This window comes from Artemia franciscana, chromosome 2 (assembly GCF_032884065.1).
Source record: "Artemia franciscana chromosome 2, ASM3288406v1, whole genome shotgun sequence".
NCBI classification, from domain to species: Eukaryota; Metazoa; Arthropoda; class Branchiopoda; order Anostraca; family Artemiidae; genus Artemia; species Artemia franciscana.
Genome location: NC_088864.1, coordinates 7505827 through 7519658, shown reverse-complemented (window position 1 = coordinate 7519658; position 13832 = coordinate 7505827). Strand labels below are relative to the sequence as shown.

General features: G+C 33.7%; 1 protein-coding gene across 1 annotated transcript in view; it reads right to left on the bottom strand.

Annotated features, from left to right (window-relative positions):
• LOC136036945 (SR-related and CTD-associated factor 4-like) overlaps window positions 1–13832 on the bottom strand; it is a 126465-nt gene that overhangs the window by 27193 nt on the left and 85440 nt on the right. Inside the window, exons 13-15 of the mRNA XM_065719338.1 lie at window positions 12682–12894; window positions 8750–8973; window positions 7676–7750 (exon numbers count right to left, since the gene is read on the bottom strand). Coding sequence (XP_065575410.1) covers window positions 7676–7750; window positions 8750–8973; window positions 12682–12894 — 512 coding nt within the window. The remainder of the gene's footprint in view (window positions 1–7675; window positions 7751–8749; window positions 8974–12681; window positions 12895–13832) is intronic.

The window sequence follows — 13832 nt, the reverse complement described above, 5'->3', positions numbered from 1 at the left end:
ACGCTTGGTTGAGGGTATGTTGATGTACGGGAGGGATTGTTGGTAAGGGGGGCCACGGAGGTCCGCAAAAGGTGTAATCGCGATGTTTTTGAATTCGTAACCCCCGTCCAATTAAGTTTTTTGATGCCGGGTTCGGATCCAGAAAAGTATTTTCCTGTCGATTGGTGTGACTGGAGCTACGTCTTTTTGATGTACCGCAACACGCATGCGCGAAAACACATTCTTTTTCCGTACATGATAAAACACAACATAAATCAACGTGGTCAAAATTACACTCATTATTACTGCAAGTTTTCGAAATAAAGCGCGGACATATATGTAAAAAACGACACTTTTTTCTGTGCTTACAGAAACCATTTTCATTAAAATACCGACATATCTTGTTAAATTTGGGAGCCTCTTTCACAAAAAACCTGCATATAATATTACATCCTTTACTGGTTAAGGGCTTGCGCTTAACTTTTTGTTGCACTATTTTCTCGAAAACAATTAACGGTTCATCTTCAGTCGGTTGAATGTTACGAAAATTATTCTCGTCAGTTAACCTTACGTCAGCTAATTTAACACTTTCCTGAATCTCGTTATCGAGGATCATTCTCACACTGCATGCACTTTTTACGTCACTTAATGAGTTACAAATCTGATTGCTCGGGCCTTGTATAGAATTATTCATTTCAGAGCTAAAGGGAGACGAGCGTAATTTCACGGGTGGCATGGGTGAAAGGATTCCCAACTGATTTAACTGCATCATTAGGGTGTCAATAGTTGTTGTTTTTTCGTCAGTTAAATTCTGAAGGTTACGTAAATCAGATTGGAGTGATTCGTGAGCATTTCTTAAGGGTAATAGTTCATTTTGAATAGCTGAGAGTTGATTCTCAAGAACGGAACATCTGTTAGTTAAAGCTGAGACTTCATTAACGTATTCAGAACAATTCGTGCATGGAGTTTTATCCTCACTGCTGGGCCTAGTTACTGTCTTAGTTTTGGGATTAGAATTCCTTGGTGTGACTATGGGTGTGTTTTTGCCAAAGGATCTAGGTCTAGGGCACCTAGACCTATTTTAAGTATCTCTTTTATTTTTGCATTTGTGCTATGCCGAGGACAGCCCTTGGACATAGGGTCGAAATAATCTTTTAAAGTTAGGAATTTCACTGCCCTATGGGAAAAAATACCTATTGTTCTACTTGTTATTTTTTTGTTTACGGGAACTCCAATAATAAAAGAGAAAAATTCAACACAAATCTAAGTACTTAGCATCAACAAATTTTCTAAAATGTCCAAAAATTAAGAATGCCAAAACGGAAAAAAAGTACAAATATAAATATATCATGCATAGCATCAAAAGACCATCAGAAATGTATAAAATTTTGCAAAATCTTTTTAAATAGCACATTTTATCAGGCAAAGTGCTTAGATTGAGGACAGATGGCTCTGAAAACACTTATCAACACAAAAAAGTGAAGGGGCATTCAACTCAATCTTCTAGCCAGCCCATGAACTTCCAAAAACCAGTTGCCTTAAGGGCGTGTCAGGATTAAAAAAAAAAAAAATAATTGGTTATAAGCAAAAATTAATTATACAATAATTACTGATAATAATAAAAAAAAAAAAAAATTCCTTGCTGAGTTGCTACTGGAGTCACCGTAAAGACGGAAGTTTAAAAAAAAATAAAAAAAATAAAATAAAATCCCAGTTATTCACTATACTCCTTCAAACACCTCAAAAACAACACCTCAAAAAACAATAGAAGAAAAGACGAAAAATATATATATATAAGTAAAAAAAAACAAATAATAACTTAAATCTCATAAATAGAACACATTTTTCTCTAACTTTATTCCAGAATTCATCAGACCTATTTATGTCATTAATTCCCTTATCATTACTATTACCTAATTTTATTCCTCGATAAATAAAGGAGAACTTTGATCTTGTGGTGATGACAATTGGAGCAGACAGTGCCTGTATTGTCCGATTATTATATTTGTGGCATTTAGACCTAACCTGAACCATGCCCGTGAAGTAAAAATTCTTATAATTATACTTAAACGTAAATAACAGATGATAAAAATCCCAAAAGCCAGCATCTTGCTGGCCTTCCATAAATTTCATTTCCGTAAAATTTCAGCCTTCCATGCTCCAACCTCACAGAATCACTACAAAATTTATAAGTAATTTTTTTTTTTTGTCAGTATTTCGGCAAGAGAAAAATCAAAAACCTTCAAAATTATTTTTCTAGTAAAATCGCAAGACAGCCTTGTTTTCTTGTCTGCTTTACGCTAAGAAAAATTCAATATCTCTTAAATTGTTCAATATGGAGACAAAACTGCTTCCATATGAATAGTCTGAAATTAGATTATGCAAGCAACCCAATAATTTTCGCCAATTCGTGAGCTTGAAAAAGTTTTTAACAGGTTTGATATAACAACATAGAATTTTACATAGTCGTTAAATGGTCAGAGATCTCACCAAACCACTGCTTTGAAAACGACCATGCATCGCTATAAAATGAATACAATACCAAAAGCAAACATTTTTCTGCTTAAATTCGGTTAGTTTCTGATGGCTAGAAAAGAGTACATCTAAAAAAAAAAATCTAAGAAAAAAAAAGCAATAGCGTTTTATACACTATAAACGCATTAAAAGGTTTTTTATTTAAAAGGTTTTTATTTAAAAGGTATATAAACGCATTAGGCTTTATTAAAATGTAAAACGTTGGCTATTACAGTATATGCCTTATTTGTACCATAATTCCGATTTTCCGCTATATTGGTTTCAATATACAATCCAGAGTGAATTGATTTGAATTTCTGAAGCAATTATAAGGCGCATCGACTTAAAAAGCCTGAATAATAAAACTAGATAAATAGAAAGATAAAGAAAAAAAACGACTACAAAATAAAAACGAAATAAATAATAAATAATCATAATTTGCAAAAAAAAATAATTTCTAAGTCTGGCAAATGTCTTCTAACCATTTAAAAGAAACAGCACAACGTAACTTTATGCATGTCGATCAGGACCGTATACAAAATTTTGTTCCGGGGGGCGGGGGTTGGCGCAAAAAAAAAAAATACAAAACGCAAGCAAATTTTTTTTTACCAGTACTTTTGTACAAATCGCAAATAAATTCGACAAGAAGGGAGGGGGTAAAATCAGATACACCCTCCTCCTCCTCCTCCTCTTCTCCCCTCTGAACACGGCCCTATCTACATATTACATTATTGTAACTATATGGATACAATATTGAGACTGTATGGATACAAGGAACAGCAGTTTAAAAATATATATGTTTCAGAAATACAATCATTTATCAAAATACGTAAACCACCAAGGACATCAAAACGAATACATTTTTAAAACTATGAAAATCTTTCATACCTGAAAAGACGGATTTTATACAGTTTTTCTTTTCGTTGTTATACCTCTAATAGGATTTTTCTTGTTGTGTAAATCTCATCCCTTGTTACGGCAATAGAATCTCGAAAGAGGCGAGCGAAAACTTTTTCGTTTACAAAAAAAGCCCAACCAAGGTATGTAACACCCACTTTATCAACAGCTGATTGTCAAATAATATAACAATCAATAGGATGGTAAACCCTAGGTTTAGTCCGGTCACTAAACAAACATAGGCTAGTAGGAATAAGCAGAAGAAACCAAGGAGTCTATTTGTATTTCAATAGTCAACTAAAGGGATAAACATAATAGAAATGCGCAATTAGTATTTCTAAAAAAGATGTTTTCGCAGGTCATTTAACTAATAATTTGAAATTTTTAATCTTGAGCCATATCCATGTACAAAACAATATACATATTAATAAATAGCTTATAGTTAAAATTATATTTTAATTCTATAATTAAATAAATATATTATATAATTTTAATTACCTAATTATATTATCTATATTATTTATAATTATATATTTATATTTTCGTTTACAAACGAGCCCAACCAAGGTATGTAACACCCACTTTATCTGCAGCTGATTGTCAAATAATACAACAACCAATAGGATGGTCAACCCTATGTTTAGTCCGGTCACTGAACAGACATAGGCTAGTAGGAATCAAACAGTTCATGGTAACGAACTGTAGTAAAGAGCGACCCGGCTCAATAGTTACAGAAACTCCAAAAAATGGAATTTTGACACATTATACATATACACATTATATACATACTAACAAATAGTTTATATTTATGGCATTGTTTGTCTTTTACTAATGCAATTAGTAGTTACAATTCTAGAGCTTGGTGATGATTATAATATTTGTTCATTTTCTGCTGTTTTTTCACACTCGGCGCCTAAGCGAAAATCTACGTATCTGCCTATGAAGGTCTTTTTCATTAAAAATGAGTCATTGAAGAAATTGGTTCATTAATTGAAACCAATTGGTCTTTTTGGAGAAGTCGGTCTTTTTGGAGAAATTGGTCTTTTCATTAAAAATTGAGTCATTGAAGAAATTGGTTCCTTAATTTAACCAACTGATCGCTTTGGACCAGTTGAACCAATTGGTTTTTTTCCAGAAAATTGGTCTTTTTCATTCAAAATTGAGTCGTTGAAGAAATTGGTTCCTTAATTGAAACCAATTAGTCTTTTTGGACCAGTTGAACCAACTGGTCTTTTTGAAGAAATCGGTCTTTTTCATTAGAAATTGAGTCATTCAAGAAATTGGTTCCTTAATTGAAACCAATTGGTCTTTTTGGACCAGTTGAACCAATTGGTTTTTTTGAAGAAACTGGTTTTTTTTATTAAAAACTAAAGTCATGAGAAATTAGGGTTTTCCTAATTTTTTAAGAAGTGCATGGTTGTTTGAGTTACCACTGAACCAATTTAAAGAATCACATTTCAGTTTTAGTGTCCCTGATGCTTTAACTGTTGCATCCTGGAAAATTTAAGGCTTATACTACTTCCTTTCTCATGTACTATCCCTTAAATAATAACCTATCTCCACACATACTTCTCTGACTCATATATTCCGAAATAAAAATGTTCATGATTATAGCAGTTATTCTCAAATTATTTTCTTTTTTCATTATTACAAAGAACCAATTCATTATTTTACTTATTAAAACATTATTTATTACAACACATTATTTACTGCAATGTTTATTTTAACAAATTCATCTAGTATTAAGATTTATTTAATAGATAAATTCATTTAATACATAATATGTTTATTATATAAAAACATATTTATATATTTACGATAAACGATTTTATTTAATATTTAGATTATCTATTGCAACAAATCTGTATTTAGTGCAAAAACTACAATTTAACACTCAATTCATCAATCAAATTGGTTCGGTGTGCGCGTAACTCATTCACCGTGTAACTAAACCCCTGTGCAACCGAACCTCCTTGTAACTGAACCGCCGTGTAACTCAACCGTCGTGTAACCGAACCCCTGTGCAACTGAACCCCCTTACAACTGAGCCACCGCGCACTCTCGTATAACTGAACCGCCCTACTCAGTTTTTCAGTATTCTACAAATCCAAGGCAATATCATTACGTAAAACACAAGTTATAATCTTTACATATTCAACCTTGTTGGAACTGATTGTTTTTTAGAATCAGGATACAAAATCCTGTCAAGATGATTGATAAAAAAAAGGTTGTTTTGTTGTAAAAAAAAAAAAAAAAAAAAAAAAAAAAAGAAAATCGGACGTTACAAATATAAGGGGGACTACCCTTTCCTAGTCCCCACCTCTGCTTCATAGTCATAGAACTTCGAAGGTCGTGGAAAATCGTTTGATTAGAAACTGAGAGTTCTAGTCCTTTTTTTTTAAAGTCAAAAGTGATTGGAACCCAACCAGCTGCTGGGGGGGGGGGCATTTTCCAGCAAGATATTTTTCACAGGAAGGTATTTTCAGAGGGATATTATTTTACGGGAGGTGGTGTATTTTCCAAGGCGTAGGTAAACATTTAGACCCGTAGACAGTGAAAGGGAAAAGGAAACCCCAATAACAGACATAAAAAGGGAGAAACGAATATGGCTTTAATGGTTCCAGACATCCGACTGTTTTTGTGACAACTAAACAGAGCTTTTTATGAATTATCTTAAAAGTCATTTATATCATGGCATTAACAAATAAACAATTCCAACATGGTTGAACGTGTAAAGATTCTAACTTGTGTTTTCCCCAATGATATTGCCTTGTACCTGTAGAATAATGAAAAACTGAGTATGGTGGCTCAGTTCCACGGTGGTTCAGTTACACGTTGGTTCAGCCATACTGGGGTTCAGTTGCAAGGGGTTCAATTAAACGGTGTTGAGTTGCATAGGGGTTGAGTTGCACGAGGGCTCAGCTAAAAGGGGTTCAAATGCACGAAGGTTCAGTTACATGATGTTTCATATGCATGGTGGGTCAGTTTCACTGGGGTTCAGTTGCTTGGTTCACTTTTAGGCTCATTGAAAAAGGAAAGAATATCTTTAAAGGATAAAAGATATCTAAAACCCCACTTTCATTTAAATTTAAATATGCAGCAAGCATTTCATCTCCAACTGATGCTTAAAGAAAGTTTGCTTAATAACGTTATTAATATAAAACATTCTATCAAGCTAAAGAACTGCCTATTTATGTCGACTCAAAACACATACTCCAGAACCGTGATTCCCAACCTGGGGCGAAAATCCCATCCTTGGGGCATGACAATACTTTGGTATGTCACGGGCAGGACGTGCACCCTTCGGCTGACTATAATTTAGAGCCTTAATTAAAAAAAAAACATTTTTAATACGAATGGTCACATTAGAATGTATTTAAAGAGCAAAATGATGCAAAAGAGTATTTCAATGACGTTATATGTTATATGAAATATATTGCATTTCATTAGGATAAATATGCCTAGAGGACAACCCAAAAAAAATACCAAGTTAACGGCCTTTAAAGCTTCCTTCAGGAGAATACACTAAAAATTTGAATAATAAAAAAGTTGAATACCACGAGCGGAGCGCTGAGGTTTTAGTAATACCTAGGTGGGGCATGCTCCAAATCGGTTGCGAACCCTACTCTAGACGGATATAGAGTCCGGTCTTTGATTTCTTTCAGCTACTGCAGTTTTTGTACTTCAAACAAAACATCTCTGGAGTCAGAGATCATAACAATAGTAAAATTTATTGCACCGTTTATTACTTATTACGCAGCTCAAATTAGCGGTTCGTATTCTTTTTATATTATTAAATTGTACTAATTAAAGAAAAGGAGCAAGCAGCTTTAGGCTATGCAGCAAACATCACCATTTAATTAAATAATAAGGATTTAGAAGCCATTGTATCGTAAACATAACATCTACCAAGTCATTTAGCAAATGCTTGGTATAATTTATAGTACCATTTAATACTTAGAATTTTACTTCTGATATTATCACTTTATTTTACATTATTCATTTATTAGTCTTTATAACTAAATATTGATGCAAAGACGAAAATATCCCAAGGCCAAAAATTAGAAGAAAAAAGAGATATAAATAAGAAGACATAGCAAACATATATTATTTTCTGAAACTAGTCGGCTTTTCTATACCATTTACCATTTCTATGAATGAATATTAATTAAAATAAACAAATATCCAAAGATCGAAAAAAAGTAAAAGGAACTACAAAAAAGGTAGGAAGATATAGAATGTAAAAAGAAACAGGGCTAATCAGTAAAAAAAAAAACTGAATTACCTCCCATTGGCCCTCTTGGAGGTGGAATTCCACCCATTGGTGGTCCTCTTGGATTGAAGCCATGATGCATAGGACCTGGAAAAGCAATTCACGGACTACAATATCTAACTGGATACTAATTGAACAAGGTAATTAAAGAAGTTAATAAAGAAGGAAGATGGTAATTAAAAAAATAATTGTTTGATTGTGATCCTCTTGCTCATTGTGCTTTCTGTACTTTCAATTGCTCCAGAATAATTAAAACGAATTAAGATTTCTGTTTCGAAAGAAGCAAGTACCAAATCTTATGCTTAATTTTACTGCTTAAAATTATTCTCTCCTGATAAATGTTGTTTGTTTTTTTTTCTTTTATCGAAAGAATATTAATTTTTATCGAAAGAATTACAAATTTTCGTACTTCCTCGAGAATACTTTGTAGCTGCCGAATCCCTACATCACGCTGCTCCTTCTTCTATTTTTTTTATTTATTTATTTTTGTAATCTAGAAAATAACAAATTTTCGTACTTACGTAAATAAGGCTTTGTAGATACCGAATCTCTACATTACGATGTTTTTGTTGTTTTTTTTTTGTTTGTTTTTTTATCGTTGTTTCTTAAGAATGCTTTGTACATGACAAACCTCTACATCACGATGCTCCTTCTATTTTATTTATTTTTTGAAAAAAAAGAAAATACAATTTTTTTTACTTTCTTAAGAATGTGTTGTAGATACCAAATCTCTCCATTACGAAGCTCCTCCCTTTTTTTAAATCTAAGAATTGTCTCGAGGAATTTACAAAATTCCGGTTTGATATCGCCATACGAATAAGATATCTACAAATCCCTTTTTCCTCGTCTCGTTACTGAAGTTTTTAATTGATACATGTGTCAGAAGACAAATTTCGTGCACATAGAAAACAACAAAACAAGCAAATTAAACAAAAAAGACAAAGTAATTGCGCTAACGGAGCTTAATATTTGACCTACTTTTGATAGATAAGTAGATAAAAAAACAATCTATGTTTAACTATAAAAAGAAGAAATTATCCAAATAAAAATCAAACTTATAGCCAACTTAAAGAAATATTAGCTAACCCATCATTCCAGGAAACTCCATTCCAGGACGTGGAGGTCCCATCATTCTCATTGGAGGCCCACGAGGATCCACTATTGGTCCCATGGGCCCACCTGGCCCAGGCATAGGCGGAGGACCAAAACCACCGGGGCCCGGTGGGGGAACGAACTGACTAATACCATCAAGCAGACTGGGAAGTTTGGTTGCTCCACCGTTCTCCCCTTCTTGAGACTCAGGATTGACCCTGTAAAGTACTTACAATAGAAACTAGCCAAAATAAGAGATTAGAAACTAGAAACGAGGCAAAATTTGAGACAAAATTACTTTAAAAAGATTCTAGACAAAATTAGAAACTAGAAACAATACAAACTAAAACCAAATTATTTAAAAATAGAAACTAGACAAAATAAGAAACTCGAAACAAGACAAAATTAGAAACAAAATTACTTGAAAATAACAATTAGGCAAAATTAAAAACTAGAAACGAGACAAAATTTGAAATTAGAAACTAGAAATTACACTAAATTAAATTTGAAACTAGAAATTAGAAACTGAAAACAAGATAAAATTAGAAACAAAATTAGCTGAAAATAGAAACTAGAAAAATAAACTATTTAGTTGACATTGCCCAGTATTTTGGGGAAAAAATTACTTGACAGTTTTATCGTCTTTGTGGGTTTGTTATTGTTCGTGTGTGTGTCTTGGATCCTGAATATCAAAGGGAAAGATATCAGGATACCCCCTGAATATCAGGGGGAAAGTCAATAATCTAAACGGCTTGACCTAATAGGGCACTGGAAAAAGACATGCACACCCACTATAGATTTATCTTTATCAGCCTATCTTTTTCTAAAATTAACCGTGATAAAAAATTATTATTGTCATTTTTGAAAGAAAAATTAGTCCTGATTGTTTCCTTATAGAGTCCCAAGTAACCCCTCAGGATCAATTTTGAAAATTTACGATCTAGAGTTTCAAAATATAGCCACACGGCAAACACTTTTGGTGACGATAGTAAGTCAAGTTACATGAATTGTTAGCAGCCCCAATTGACAAGATTTTGCGGGGAAGGGGGGTCGTACTTAACGACTTGCAATGAGTGTTTTCCCACCATCCTATCGAATAATACGTTAGTTGCACCAATTTTCATATTTCTTTTCATAGTATATGGCTTTTTTTGTGTTGCGAGAGCAATACTTTGGTTTTGTCTTTTTTTTCTTTTTTTTTCTATGCCACCGATGTCGGCTTATTCCTGGAAACTGGTAAGGGTCTAACCTGTGCGGTTTTTACTTAAATTGTGGACCTCAGGCCGGATTGATGAATATGACATTACATTTTGGAAAACTCCACAGAACTCCTGCCTGGGGCCAAAAAGGATGATTTTTGCTTGTCCACGAGCCAGAGCCTATGGTATGCGAAGTGAAGGGGAGTTATGCAGCCTATGTCAGAGAGGAGTATCTGAAGTTATGCAGCCAAGATTTCGTTTCATCAAACCTTGTTCCTGCTTTCGAGTGGAAAGCTCCGTTCTAGTAGGCAAGCAGGCGGGTACCACTTTCAAATTGAAGATGGACCAAAATCTATAACTGTTAAATACATAAGGCAGTTACCCGACCTCACAGCCAATATATCTTCTTTGAGTGATAAATAGAAAAATTTATGGAAGCAAAAAAGTGGCATTTTACCACAGGTCCGAAAGTGCTGCCGTGATTTTCGTTGGGTATATCATTTGTTTTTTCGGACTTGGGTTTGAAGTAGAGAAATGTTATCAGATATACCTCTTAAACTTTAAAAGTTCTGTCATTGCTAAAGAAATTGGAACTTGTCCTTTTCTCCTTTCTAAGTGGTGACGTTGGAAAGTTGGCCTACGGCAAAAAAATCAACTTTTGAACTAAGACAGATAGAATTTTTTTTTTTTCGGCGGCAATCGATAGCTCTTGATGAGCTGATCAAAGCAAATGTCATCCATTTTTTGATGCGAAAATTCCTTCATGAGATATACTAGTCTGAAAGTTTAAAGGGGTTGATAATTTCAGTAGTAGGGTACACACTGAAACCGAAAAAAGCCGATACCAATTGTGAGACATGTAGGGGACTTGTAAGGAAAGGTCGGCTGTTAGCTCATAATCATTTTTGGCAGTGAGGGGTTTGCAAATTTTGCTATTTGGTGTGCCTATTATTCGGTTCCAGTGTATTTGATGATAAGACCGAGTTGGTTCCAGTGGTAAGACATGCAGGGGACTTGTAAGTAATAATCGTCTGTTAGGCTACAATCACCTTTAGTGAAGGGGGGCTTGTAGCTTTTGCTAGTTGGTGAAGCCTACCCATACTCACTGTAACCTAGATTTAAGTGTTTACGCAACGGGTACAAACGATAACGTAAAACAACGAGGCAGTTTCGTAATAAGTAATAGAGTGTCATCTATGGTATTTTGATTCTGAAAAGTGCATTGTTTTTTCTGAACTCTTACCCCAAACCACTACATCATTGCATACCATTAAACACCTGAAGGTGATTTTCAACCAATTTCATTTGACCAAATGTACTTTTTAGACCCCGTTAAAGTTATTGAAGAACGTCTTGCACATAATAAACATCAAAAATCAAACATCAAAACATCAAAATAAATATCATAAATTAAACTAAGTATAAAAAATAAAATAAATGTCCTCCTTTACAGATTATAGAGCCTTTGTCAGTGTATTATATTTGTTTGATGACTTTTTTCTTTTCTTTTTTTTTAAAGTATATGTTATCTATATGTTGGATTGTACTATATGCCTTGTATACGTTGGATCGCTTTCTTTTTTTCGCTAAAGTTTGAACAAGCATTTCTGACGTTTGAAATTTCTATTCTTACCAATTAAAAAAAAATAAAAAATGATGTAAAACTTGCTGTGAAGTCATCACAAGGACGGGAGCGCCAAAGTTAGGGACTGCATCTAAACGGCGAATTACTGAGTCTTGGGGACGAAAAGGATATCCTACCCCTGCACTAACGCTTTTTCCTACATCATTTTTAACAATGTCATTTGGACTGAATTTTTAAAAAAGATAAAAATGAGGTAAAGCTTGCTGTGAAGTCACCACAGGGACAGGAAGCCAAGGTTAGGAACTGAATCTAAACGACGAATCACAAGGGACGAAGGATATCCTACTGCTGCACTAACCCTTTTTTCTACAAAATGCTTTACAATGTCATTTGAACTGAATGTGCAAAAAAGGAAAATAAAAATGAAGAGGATTATTAAGTTCCTTTTTTAAAGCAATGACGGGGAGGGCAGCGAGGAAGGGGCTGTCCAAAAGACGATATAGAAGTAACAAGTAACTTAATTAAATAACGAAATATCTTCAACCAAATTAAATTCTTGTCTTATAAAAGGGACAGTAATAAAGAAAGGACTATTTATTGTAAATCAATGGAAAGATCTCGATTTTGCTCAAATTGTTGGTGAAACCAACTGTAAAGACTAAATAACAAATCAGAATCTCACATACTACATTATTCCAAGCCCCCTACCCTCCCATAATTTTTGAATTGTTAAAACTTCCCTCAAATTAAGGTTTAGCCGGAGGTACTGAAGCTTGTAACCTGAATACACTCCATCCCAACTATCACCAAACGTCACAAGTATACTGCACACCGATAGCCAATGGTTCTTTTCCCCGCTTTTTCATTAACCCTGCCTTTCTTTATAAAGAAATATTACTTTGTGTCTGCTAAGTTTTAGCATATCGTCCGATAGAATTTTGATTACATTTTTTCTTTATTCTTACTAGACAATTTCACTACCCCCAAGCTGGCGGGGAGGAGTCCTTGGTTCCATTGCTTTAAGTTGATTCTTTCAAGCTGAAGCTTAATAAATACATACAACCAAGCAACTGGGCAAAGGATAGGAGACATAGAAAGTAATTTCGATATTCTGGTGCCACAACATACAAAGAAAGTCGTACCTCTTAGCTTCACCTTGGTCGCCATGATTCTGTAGTTGAATATTCTGATCTGCAGCAGCAGTCCATTCTTGCTCAGGTTGTTTTTCGGCTTCCTCTTCACGGCCCCACCTTGAAGCTCCTCGCCGTCGTCTCTCAGGTTTTTCTTCCACTGGTTTGCCTATTAATTCTGGTGCACCTGCAGGCGGCAGAGAAGGTAGCGGCAAATTCAGAGCTCTGTAAGAGTCATATAACCTGTTAAAGAATTCTATTCATATATATATATATATATATATATGTGTGTGTGTGTGTGTGTTACCGTCAATGTCCGAAATTCCTTTTTTTCTGCTTTGATTCAATTAGCTTTACGAATCAGCTTTTTAGTCTTATGCAAGCTATGATGGTAAAAGTTAAAGTTAGGTTAGATCATATTAGTTTAGGTTACATTAAGCTAGGTTAAACTTAAGTTATAAATATCAGAAATGAGTTGAAAACCTAACCTAATCTAACCTGTCATCATCAAATCTGTCATCAAATTGAAAAAGTTTACTAGCAACGCTAACTAAATCAAAAGAGAAAAAAGGTGTGTCGGACATTCACCGGTGAATGTCGACATTCACAGTAACATATATATGTATGTTACTGGTATGTATGAGTATATATATATATATATATATATATATATATATATATATATATATATATATATATATATATATATATATATATGATTCAACAAATGCGGTGATTAATTATTCCATAGAGATTCAGAGCTCTGCAAGAATAATGACTTGTTATATGAACGCTATTCATCCAAAAAAAAAAATTAAAATAAAAAAAGTTCACATGTAACCATTCTGTTTTTAACCCTCTTTATTCTCCTTTCTCATTACTAAATCGATGCGGTAAATACGTTATCTTTTGTTAGTTTATTAGCTAAAATTTGTTGTTAATTTTGATGGAAGCAGTACATCCTTTCTAATGGCTCAAGTATCTAATTATCAAAAAAAAAAAAAAATAACTGTTCCGTGATTTAACCTTCCTTTCTTCCCGATGAAAAATCTCAGACAGCCCAGAACTTAGACATTATAATTTTGCCCTTACAATGATCCTTGTCTTTTCACACGTTCCTAAGTTGACCGAAAATATCTTGTAATTTTGCGAAGAATAAGAAA